The 12,500-nt window shown below is 42.0% G+C and overlaps 1 protein-coding gene across 1 annotated transcript in view; it reads left to right on the top strand.

The window, feature by feature from the left end:
- Nucleotides 1-12,500, top strand: part of slc13a4 (solute carrier family 13 member 4) — a gene marked incomplete at both ends in the record, with an annotated part of 57,565 nt that overhangs the window by 40,917 nt on the left and 4,148 nt on the right. Inside the window, 5 exons of the mRNA XM_080754359.1 lie at nt 6,078-6,197; nt 7,356-7,457; nt 9,062-9,163; nt 10,162-10,268; nt 12,026-12,153. Coding sequence (XP_080610485.1) covers nt 6,078-6,197; nt 7,356-7,457; nt 9,062-9,163; nt 10,162-10,268; nt 12,026-12,153 — 559 coding nt within the window. The remainder of the gene's footprint in view (nt 1-6,077; nt 6,198-7,355; nt 7,458-9,061; nt 9,164-10,161; nt 10,269-12,025; nt 12,154-12,500) is intronic.

The raw sequence follows: 12,500 nt of genomic DNA, 5'->3' as shown, positions 1-12,500 counted from the left end.
AATGAACTGGTGGGTGTGGCCACATAAAGACCTAATTTTAACTCTTTCTGTACACTTTTGGGGAAACAAATCTTCCTCCTAGTATAATCATAATAGTTGATAATCACGTTTTAGAGGGGGAGAGAGAGATGAGGCAGGGACCCCCACAACCTTTTCATAGATTCCATATACAGTGTGTGTGTGTGTGTGTGTGTGTGTGTGTGTGTGTGTGTGTGTGTGTGTGTGTGTGTGTGTGTGTGTGTGCGTGCGTGTGTGTGTGTGAGTGTGTGAGTGAGTGAGTGAGTGAGTGAGTGAGTGAGTGAGTGAGTGAGATATTTAACCACTTGAACCGTCAATACTTAATAAACTTGACCTTTCACTCTGCACTTAGTCTGCTCTTTGCTCCCCTCTATATCCAACTGCTTTGCCAAAAATAGCCGATCTACAAGCTCACAACGCTACGAGGCATTGTGAGCTTGTAGATCGGCTATTTTTGGCTAAAGTTCTCAGAATGTAGACGCTAGGGTTCAAGTGTGAGCTTGTAGATCTGCTTGTAGATTGTAGATCTGCTATTTTGGGCTAAAGTTCTCAGAATATAGACGCTAGGGTTCAAGTGGTTAATATAAAAAAGGAGAAAACAAGGTTTATATCATACAAAGATTTGGAGGACCCCCTGTAGTAACTCTGAGGACCCCCTAGGGATCCCGGAACCCCTGTTGAAGACCCTTGGTCTGCACGAAATCCCTCATAACGTTCACATTGCGATTTGCATATTTTTAAGAGACATTTTCGTGAGAATGGGTGAATGTAATGCACATTGTAAAGCGCTTTGGATAAAGCCTCTATATACTGTAAATGCACCATTTACCGCCACAGAGGATCAGAAATCAAACGAGTCAGCTCCAACAATCCCCTGCAAGCTGATTTCCTCCTGCAGCAGGAATAAAGCAGGCTAAGCCAAGGCCAGGTTTATGCTACGTGGTTGTGTGTCGTGTCACGCACCTGAAATAGCAGATCTACAAGCAGTGGCGTCAGTTCAGAAAAAGCTAAGGTATTGCAACATGACTGGTCTCTTGCACGCGCGCGAAGGCAAGAGACCGTTTTCTATGGTTTGTGTGTGTGTGTGTCTCCATCTACACCTGTCTGCAGGAGATTGGATATCTTTTCAGAAGCCATGCATTTAGTTCCAGCCTGAGAGCGCTTTACCATGGGCATGTCTATAGCAGGTCCATGCTAGTAAAAAGCAAATCGCTCAGCTTCAACCCCCCATATACTCGCGCACGCACACGCGCGCACACACACACACACACACACACACACACACACACACACACACAAACACACACACACACACACACACACACACACACACACACACACACACACACACACACACACACACAGTTGTAAATCATGCATGTTTCGCATAACTTAACAGTGGTGACCTGTCCTGTGGTTTTGCCCATAATTGTGACCGTACAATAACGCTGGCCTGAAGAAGAAAAAAATTACCTAGTGTACATGGTGTGTCATGAAAAACAAAACGTTTGGGTTGAGCTTACATTACCCAGGGTGTAGGTCACTGGAACCATAATGACAAGCTGCATGGGACAGGTGAGTCACACCATGCAGGGGACAGTGTTTTTTGCAGGTCTTTCAGTCCGAGTGTATCAAAAAGGCAACCGGTTTAAGGTAGCGGAAGCTTGTGATTGGCTGCACGGAGGTGCCGATAGTCGGGGGGGAAGAATATACCTAAACCTACCCTTAACTTTAACCCTAACCTCAGTCAAACTAACGCTGGTGAATGCTAACCTGGTGAAATGCTAACCTGCCGACGCTGGTGAATGCTAGCTAACCTGGTGAAATGCTAACCTGGTCGGACCAACGGGAAGTTGTCTCCACCTTGACCGAGGTGTTTTTTTGATACACTCGGACTGAAAGACCTGCAAAAAACAATCTCCCCACTATGCGGTGACTACTGCATCTCACAACAGGTTAATGCTGTTGTGTGTGCGTGTGTGCGTGTGTGCGTGTGTGCGTGTGTGCATGCGTGCGTGTGTGCGTGTGTGTGTGTGTGAGAACATGCCTTCCTGGCAGTCTCTCCATATGGCCTAGGAATGAGCACGCCACTTAACCTTTGACTTAGGACAGGGCCAGAGGATTAACCACTTAAACCCCAGCATCCAGATCCTGGCAAAACCTGTGCGGGAAAATAGCAGACCAACAAGCTCACGTCGTGAGCTTGTTGATCGGCTATTTTCAGTGAGAGACCGTGTGTCTCATAACCACTTCTGACCACTTCTCATAACCACTTCAATGATTATGAGACCGTGTGTCTTATAATCATTCTTTTTTATACTTTGGCTAGTCAAAAATAGCAGATATGCAAGGTCATAGCGCGGCACCGAGTGCCGCGCTATGAGCTTGTAAATCTGCTATTTTTTTGTCAAATGTCTAAAATTTTTGCAAATCTTTGAATATATATTATTTTAAAGCAAACATTTTTTAACTCAAATCTTTGCTTCTGGGGGTCCCTGGAACAAAATATTCTGAGATGGGGGTCCGCGGTCAGATACATATAATTCTAGGGGTCCTTGACATTAAAACCTTTGAGCACCACAGATGAAGAAACACAAGTTTTCCAGAAATCCATTGGGATTTAGAGGACATTTTTGGTATTTTGCAGGTATTAATGGGTTAATGTACGTCAAAAACAGAAAAGATACTAGCTATAGCGCACTGAGGGACTCCGCTCAACAATGTATGGGGTTTAAGTGGTTAAAATAGGAGACAAGATGTAAAAATAAGTGATATACGCAGTACACACTACGGGAGCACAGGTCCTTGTTTACACTCTCAAGCATTACATTAAGGCTTTTGACATGTGGGGCCAAAAGTCTGCCAAAAGCGCACGCACAAAAGAAATACCTGTAAATGCGCCTTTATCCAAGGCGCTTTACAGAGATTGTGCATTGCATTCACCCATTCACACACACATTCATACACCGATGGCAGAGGAAACCATGCAAGGCACCAACCTGCTCACCGGGAGCAACTAGAACTCTGAACCTTTCGGGATCCCTCTGTGTTCTAAGATGAAGAACTCTACCTCTGAGCCACTGCCAAAAGGGCCGTTTGTATTGGAGATATTATTATTTTCTTCACGAGATGCCAGCGGTCGGCAACTCTGAGAGTCACCTTTTCCCTACTTAAGAGAGTCCATCCTGCCACATGCTGTGCTGTCAGAACAGGCAGCCAAGCATGACTTAGCAAATACACTTTATCACCCCTCGGGTCTTAATGATTAAAATGATGCAAGAGAGAACTGACCTTTTTAAAAGACCCACTGTGGAGGGGGAGAAAGGTTGGGGACCTAAACCTTTCTTCCCCCCCACAAGTTCTTCATAATACATAGAGTCTTCATATAGCCTACAGAATAATATGAAGGCAACGTTTAGTGGTTCAGCAGATAGTTATTATATGTTCTCTTATTCCACACTCAATTAGTTCTAGTTCTGTTAGTTACCCCTGTATCATATATTTGATATACTGTTTCACATGCTTTGAGACCCAAACAATCAAAAACTATGAATGCATTATACTTTAAGCTTATTTAAACACCGTCATTGTGAGTTCTGCACAGTGCCTCAACTCACTGACACTTTAGTGAACTGCAAATGGAAGCTGCGACTGCAACTGTGGAAATGCAACTGGAGTTGACCCTAGTCACTGACCAGAGATGGTTAGAGGCTAAAAGGAAATTTGAGTGTCTAACCTCGGCACCCAGGGACAGTAAAGCACTTCTTATCCTGGTCATTAAGCAGGCAGACAGCCCAAATGCCTACCATACAATATATACCTACACTTCTAATCCTTATTGGTTCATCAGCTCTTATCAGCTAGAGATGAGGTAGACATGACCAGCTAGCTAGTTGCTGTGGAGACGACAAGAGAGAGTTACGCAATTCATATGCGTTAAATGAGTTAAATCGTGTGGGCCACAGATCTGTCTCCAGCCCATGAACTGAGTTTTGTAAAAAGAATATAGGCCTACAGTATTACAAAAATGAATAGGTTTTATGAGTTCAGATCTGTAACATAAATATGTTCTTTTAAACTTGAGCCTAGTACCGAGCCAACGCAGTGTCAATTCCTACAGATATGCAACAGTGGAACTTTTTACAAACTCATTAACCCTAGCTGAAGATGTTGTGACTTTTCTTAATCTTAAAGGACAACTTTCTTCTTTTTTTTTTACAACAAGGGTTCATATTTTAGATTATTTATTAGAGAAAAGAAAAAATTTAAACGAGTGTTAAAATGTTTTCATTTACTGCTTTCAATTGTTTAAGTGATTTTAACGATTTTGATTTGCATGCATGCAAAGTGGCTAAATATGTCTTTTTAGACACAATAACCCCTTTCCAAGATGCACCGCAATCTTTCATGGGCATATACCGGTATGACTTATGGGGGCTGGTGTAAATAGTAACAAAGAAATTGCCAGCTTATTTTGTCTAAAAAGACATATTTAGCCACTTGTAGGCATGCCACTGAAATCAAAATACTAAAATCGTTAAAACAATAGAAAGCAGTAAATGAAAACATTTTAACACTCATCTTTTCTTTTCTCTAATTACAATCTAAAATATGAACCCTTGTTTTAAACAAAACAAAGTTGTCCTTTAACTTATACAACATTTACAAATGTCTTTCTACAGCAGTTAAGCTTAAAGCTGTGTTATGTCATTCTGTGGTCAGTATTCTGGTTTATTGTCTCCACCAGCCGAAGGCATGGGGGAGAGTATGTTTTCCCCTTTGTCCGTCCGTGCGTCCGTGCGTGCGTCCGTCCGTGCGTCCTCGCAGTTTGTGTGCACCAAATCTCAGTCGCCGTTGGCCCGGGCACTGCCAAAGTGAGCACACACATTCCCTGGATGCCAATCTAGAACCTCTGCCCTAAATTTTTCAAATAGGCCTTTTCTAGCGCCACCTAGTGGCCGATGTTTGCAAAACACATTTCTGTGCACTACTCTTACAGATTTTGTCCAAAGATCCTACAAATCGGTAGGCAGTATCTCGACAGTCATGTGATCGACACGGATCTGTCCATTTTTGCATATTCCATCCTGATTGGCTAAGATTGGCTTCCAAAATTTGTAGGATTGAGCCGTTTTGAACAAAATGCCTCAAATCCCAAACGCAAAGTGCAATTATCATGAAATTGCGCACACACGTTCCCACTAGGTCGAGGAAAAAATGCCTCATGGTGGCGCTATAACAGGCCGATTTGTGGTTTTACCTATAACTCCACCGATCAGTTTCAAACTTTGTAGGCACACTCCCTAGAGGCTAAGGATAAACCTTTGCCCTGCATTTCTCACATCAGCCTTTTATAGCGCCACCTTTGGGCCGACTTGTAAAACACATTTTTGAATATTACTCCTTGAGATTTTATCCAAAAATCACGCAAATCGGTACACAGTATCTCTATAGTCATGTGATCAAGTCCGATCCGTCTGATATTTCATATTCCATCCTGATTGGCTAATATTGGCTTCCAAAGTTTGCAGGATTGCTCCGTTTTTGAACAAAATGCCTCAAATCATCAACGCAGCTTGCGATTACCGTGAAATTTGCCACACATATTCCCACTAGGTCAAGGAACAAATGCTACCTTTTTCACATTGGCCTGTTATAGCGCCACCAGCAGGTAGACTTTAGCAAAACACATTTTTGGAACAAAATGCTTCAAATCATGCATGCAGCGTCCGATTGCTATGAAAGATCTAAGGTGAAGAACATATGCCACCCTTTTTATATTGGCCTATTATAAAGTAGCACCACTAGGATGCGCAGCCTGGTGGAGACCTGTGCTCGGAAGAGCACTGCTTCTAGTTATTATTGGAGCAGCATCACGTCAGTATTGAACATAGTATTGAACGTAGTATTGAACACTGTCAAACTGTCAAATCCCTTATAAAATGCATCGCACAGATTACATACATACAGTATTAATGCTTGAGTACACGCACGCACGCTCACACGCATAATAACTCTCTTTCTTTCTACCTCTCTGCCAACCCTTTCTCTCTCCTTAGTCGTTATCCAGAAGCGAAGGTGATAAACTTTGGAACCTGGTTTATCTTCAGTTTCCCCATCGCCATCATCATGCTGGTGCTCACCTGGCTCTGGCTGCATTTCCTGTTCCTAGGATGCAAGTGAGTTGTGTGTAGGGGTGGGCGATATGGTGATAAATATCGTTGATGTCTCCACAATATGCCTTTTCAGAGATATCGTATATATCGTGATACAAAGAGGGAGCCTTATAAAACATCCTGTTGAATTGTTAATACAGAGATTCATTGCAGAATTCATTTAAACCTGCATTTTTGTCTAAATCAGTAGTTCACAATCTTGAAAATGTCATGGTCTCCCCTTAACTCTGACAGTATACAAATGAAACCAAATGGACCCTTACTGTCAAAGTTACATACTTGTAAGGATCAATTTAGACCTCCCAAAAAGAACCCAGAGAGTCCCTGGACCCCACTTTGAGGACCACTGGTCTAAATGGTTTGTTACTCCTTTATCGTGATAAGATCGTGTGTCGTGATACAGCTTGGAAATATTCCATATTCCTCACCCATAGTGTGTGTGTGTGTGTGTGTGTGTGTGTGTGTGTGTGTGTGTGTGCGCGCGCGCGCGTGCGTGTGTGCTTGTGCGTGCACTTGTTTATGTGTGTGTGCACGTGCATGCATGGTGTGCTTCTGTGCGGGGACAAGTGCATGCAACAAGCGTATGGTGTTCGCACGTCTACTGTAGGCTATGTGTGTTCCCATGCATCTGCACGTGTCTTTGCTTGTGCACTTACATCCAAAGTGAGTTTGTGCGTGTGCATTGCTTAAACACATCGGTGTATGTGTGATTATTGTGTGTGAGTGTGTGCACTGTAAAATAAAAACATATATTTGTTTAAAAATGCTTTATACCCTGTATATATAACATGTATATAACGACAACATGTGACATAGCTCTGGTTACACAACGCTGTACCCTCTCCAACTGTTTAAGTTCCCCATGTTCAACTGTTATTATTGTTTATTTGACACTTGCTTTGGCAATGTAAACGTATGTTATGAATTGAATTGGAAGGGCTGTACGTCAGGACACAGCAGGATGGTGTCAGAGTGCGTGTGTTCGGTCTCACTGTTCCATCCTTGTGGGTTATAATAATTGCTATTTAGCACAGAGCAAAAGCAAACCACGCCATCCCTGTCACCGTGTAGCACCACGCTGTTGACAAATAGAGCCATGCTATGTCCTTAGCCAGCTCTTTCCAAAGCCCATGGCTCACTTTGCGGTCACTTGTGTTCCAGTTTCAAGGAGACCTGCTCTATGAGTAAGAAACGCAAGACCAACAGAGAGATGCTGTCAGAGAGAAGGATCCAAGAAGAATATGTGAAACTGGGACCCATAAGGTAAGAAATAAGATGAGATTAGACTGTATTGTTCGAAAAGGAATTTGTCTTGGACACGTAAAGTACTTTATCTATCTGATGTAAAAACAACAACAACAAAAAAACAACACCAATACATACATAATAATCACATAATCACATACTGTAGTGCGTACATACAATACATGCACATAATGTTACTCACCACGCACGCATGCACACATGCATGCATGCACACACACACACACACACGCACACACACACACACACACACACACACACACACACACACACACACACACACACACACGCACACGCACACGCGCACGCACGCACACACACACACACACACACACACACACACACACACACACACACACACACACACACTTGCAGGAGGGGGCCTCAGATTTGTAAGTACTCATACACGAGTTAGAACAAAACACAACAATGTTTTGTATTATCTTCGGGGTCTTCCATTCATGAAGTGCATTGTTGTGGAGCATTATTGTAAAGCAACATTTGGATGTCACTGCACACAAGGATGTGCAGTGACATGTTGGGAATACGGTATATATAGGGTAGGGTTTTATAATAACGGTATAATAGAAGTTAGTTACAAATTAAATGAATGCTATACTTTTTACATATTGCAATGCAGATCTGCTATTTTTGAAATCCTGAAAAGTAACACTTTTGGACATACAGATGTGCCACTTCAAAACTTCACATGTCCTGCCATCGGCAAGACAGTAGCTTTTCAGGGGATTTGCAGAACATTGAGCTTGTAGATCAGCTATTTTTGCTACCTTATCTGACTTTGAAGTTTAAATTTACCTATGAAGGTGGATTCTGCTTTTCAATGGGAATGGAGTGGTTTCTTGCCATTTGTGAGTTTCTGCAAAAAATACGCTCCATTCTCCATAAAAGATTGAAAGGCAAAACAGGGAAAGAAACCTGTGGAGAAATGCATTTGCAGAAAATGTTCAGGAAATGAGCAGTAACTGAAGAGTTGAAACGGCACTTCTGTAGGAGGTCTCCACCCGACAGCAACGATACTGTCTGTCAGGGGCCTCAATTGGGTATGGCAGGGGTATGCAGCTGCCATAGGGGGGGAAATAAAGGTTACTTTTAAATATAAATCCATGAACGTCTCTTTGTCTATCTGTTCTGGTTATTATGTTGTTAAATTACAGTAAAATAACTACAAATGCAAAATGTAACAAAATGGTCACTTTAACAAGGTATTATAATTATATTCTCCACACTTTTATTCTCCCCATCTTGACAAGATGGTATATTCCCAGGTTCCGCAGGTCAGCTGCACAGGTGCAATGCATTATTGTTAATTGTGGCACGTTTACTAACATGCCAAGTTTAGCTGCACTTGAACAACCGTTCCAGGCTGCCATATCCAGCTCAAGAAACCGTAGAAACGGGGGAAAAAAATAAAATGTACTTGTTAAAATAAATGTATCATGCCTGCTTCGCGCGCGTGCAAGACACCAGTCATGTTGCCATACCTTAGCTTTTTCTGAACTGACGCCACTGCTGTATGTGTATGTGAGCATTTTATGCGTGCACCTGTTCACGTGGAATAAATCCTTTTTTCCTGTCACTTGCAGCTATCCAGAGGTGGTGACCGGTGTTTTCTTCATCCTGATGACGCTGCTGTGGTTCACCAGAGAGCCTGGTTTTGTGCCTGGATGGACGTCTCTCTTTGAGAAGTGCGTATCAGACACGCGTCGTGTCGAAACATGCCTCCACCACACGCGGGTTTCGGTGACCAAATAATGGGCTGTTTTGGGATCAAATGACGGTGAACAGACAAATCCTCGTGATCCCTGTTTGAGGAAAAGCGCCTAACTGGATGGAAATGGGTTAAAAAAAACACATCATGAGCATGATCAGCGTCATATTGGGTATTCTTCCCGTTCACAAAAGGATAAATGGTATCCTGTTTTGGGGTAAAGAGCTGAAAACAAGACTATGAAGGGAGTTATGCAGAATACAATGAAAACTAAAATGGCACAAAAAAGTATAGAACACTCATGCAGCGGTAGCTGTTCTTTGTGTGCATGCTGACTTTGTTTTTCATCTCGAGGAAAGGTTACAGCAGTGGTTCTCAACCTGCGGGCCAAATTATTTTGGGGGGTCTCCAGATGATTAACTTAATGTGCAGCATTGTTTTCTCTCTCAACAGTAAACAAACCAACATAAAGTTTAAGTGTATAGATGCACATTTCTATAGTGACAATTTGGGGACTGCCCCATAGGTCGAACTCCCGTTGGGTCGAACAGCGTCGGCAGGTTAGATAATCACCCGCGTCACGGTTACTGAGGTTAGGGTTAGGGTTAGGGTTGGGTTTAGGCATAGTTTTACTGAGGTTAGGTTTTGGTGGTCGATCTGATGATATGTTACCGACAATTTAAGGACTTTTTAAGGCCTCTAAAATGAGAAATTAAACATCGGCCAAATTGTTAAATATTAGAGGCAGAAATTGTGAAAATAGCAGATCTACATGCTCACAACGCCTCGCGTTTCACAATAGAACCGTGTTATACAGAATGTTATGACTCAATTCTTAGTGTTCATAGGTTGGGGGAGTCCCCAGTTTAAATATGATTATTTTGGGGGGGTCGAGAAGCACTGGGTTACAGGACTGACGTTTGTTTTTCATCTCTAGGAAAGGTTACAGGACTGACGTTTGTTTTTCATCTCTAGGAAAGGTTACAGGACTGACGCCACCGTCTCTGTTCTCTTGGGTTTCCTCCTCTTCCTCATCCCCGCCAAACGGCCCTTTTCCTCCTCCTGCAGCTCCAAAAACCAAGGTCAGAATAACGACTTAACCCTTTTTGATCGATTGAATATTTCATTAGACAAAAATGTAGTACAGCACAAGTACAGTCAAAACACTTAGGGCCCTATTTTCTTCCATGCTAAACCCTAAAAACCCTAAACTCCTTTTTTTTTTTTAAACTAGGGCCCTTAGTCTAAAAGGAACACACCAAAAAAGTCCTTGCGGGGGCTTGTTTCCGTCTGTTTAGTATAATAATATATATAATATGATACACATACAGTACACATACAGATTATACAGTATAATAGCCTACTCTATTATGATATCTTGAGGAAGGACTTCAACTTTAAACACTTAAACGCTCTAGTACAATGCATATGAGTTACAACTGTATTCTATGGCTAATGTTCTGCTGCATTTATTCTATGAGAGATGAAATAGGCCTACTACTGCATTTATTCGGTGTGCTGCAGTGTTTAAATGCAGTCTCACAGCAGAACCTCTCATGCCTTTTCTTATCAAAACAGAGCTGTGTGTCCATGCACAGTTGCACATCTCTTTAGCATTTGTAATAATAATAATAATAATACATAAAAAAGAAAGCACAACATAATGCACAACATGGCCAACTGCAGATGTTTCTTATCTTGGAGAACAGAGTTCAAACTTTCAGATTACTAAGAATGAAATCCTGCCGCAACTCAGAAGCTCTTGTCTAATAAATCAAGTGTTTTTAGTGACACGACAAAGTATAAATAAGGCTTCATGCCGCTGTGAACTACTATTTAGCCCCATACGTATACTACTAAAGAGATTTATGCCCTGTGTGGAGAAAGTTCACTGGTTCAAAAGTGGTCACTGATTTATGTGGAGGAGAAAAAAAGGCAGAAACAGAAAAACAACACAGGTCTTGTCTGGGATTAGAGTTTAGCAACAGGTGCAGAGGTTTTTAAGCACATGAACCTTTAGAAGGAAAATTCCAAACTCAAGAGATGTTTGAGTCTCAGTCTACAAAGGCTGTGTCTCATTACTGACCCCCTTTGATCATGGTTGGCATTGCATTCACCTTTAAACAGATTTAAACATAACACAATACACAAAGATGGTATAATGTGAAGTCACATGACAACAATGCTGTTCATAAGAAAGTGTGTGTGCTCACGTGTACGTGCACATGTGTGTGTTTGTTTGGCCTACAGTGTAATAGGTTATAATGAGGTAGTGTTGGTAGTGAAGCCTATTCCCCCTCAAGGTGTACTCAGCTGTGATGCCCCCTGAAAACTACCACACCATCAAAACACGGTGTAATATGTACTATGCCATTTATATACCACTGATTAATGAGTAAACGGACTATAATGGTTATTATTCTATGAACTAATTCAATACTGACCCCTACTGGCCATGTATAGAAACTGCAACTCAACTTCCATTCCTTTCCTCAGGCATAGATAGATAGGCCTACAGTAGATAATATACCTTTATTATCCCACGGGGGAAATTCAGTAAAGGTCCCCTACCCAAACATAAACATGAATCACGCTGTAAAATATATGAAACATCTCACCTGTACGCCATGTTAAGTTACAATTTAGGCATTAGCAGACTCTCTTAATCCAAATAGCTAGACAGTTGAGGCTTAATTGCCTACCTATTCCCTATTCTGGGCATGTCATTCGACAAGGTATATAGTGCCTTAAAGTGGTCAAAGGTGAATCTGAAAAGAACTGTTTTAAATTCTGGTGATTGGATATCTGTTTGACGACAGTGGTGTCACTGTGTTTTCAGCATCAGATGAAGATCCGGACGCAGATCCTCTGGCGCCAATGATCACCTGGAAGGACTTCCAGAAACTGATGCCCTGGGAGATAGTCATACTGGTGGGAGGAGGCTATGCACTGGCTGCTGGCTGCAAGGTACTGTACTGTACTGTACTCCAGTGGTTCTCAACCTTTTCAGGCCACGAACCCCAAAATAGCAGATCTACAATATGCTCACAACGCCTCGTGTTGTGAGGCGTTGTGAGCATGTAGATCGGCTATTTTCACAATTTCTGCCTCTAATATTTGACAATTTGGCCAATGTAAAATTTTTCATTTTAGAGGTATTCACTTGTCACTTTAGAAATGTGCAGATACCCTCTATACACTTAAACTTTATGTTGGTTTGTTTACTATTGAGTGAGAAAACAATTTTGCACATTAAATTAATCATCTGGGGACCCCCCCCCCTAATAATAATTTGGGGACCCCCCCTGGGTCCA

This window comes from Nannobrachium achirus, assembly GCF_963921795.1.
Source record: "Nannobrachium achirus genome assembly, chromosome: 23".
Classification (NCBI taxonomy): Eukaryota; Metazoa; Chordata; class Actinopteri; order Myctophiformes; family Myctophidae; genus Nannobrachium; species Nannobrachium achirus.
The sequence above is the reverse complement of the archived record's forward strand: the minus strand, read 5'-3'. Positions and strand labels throughout refer to the sequence as shown.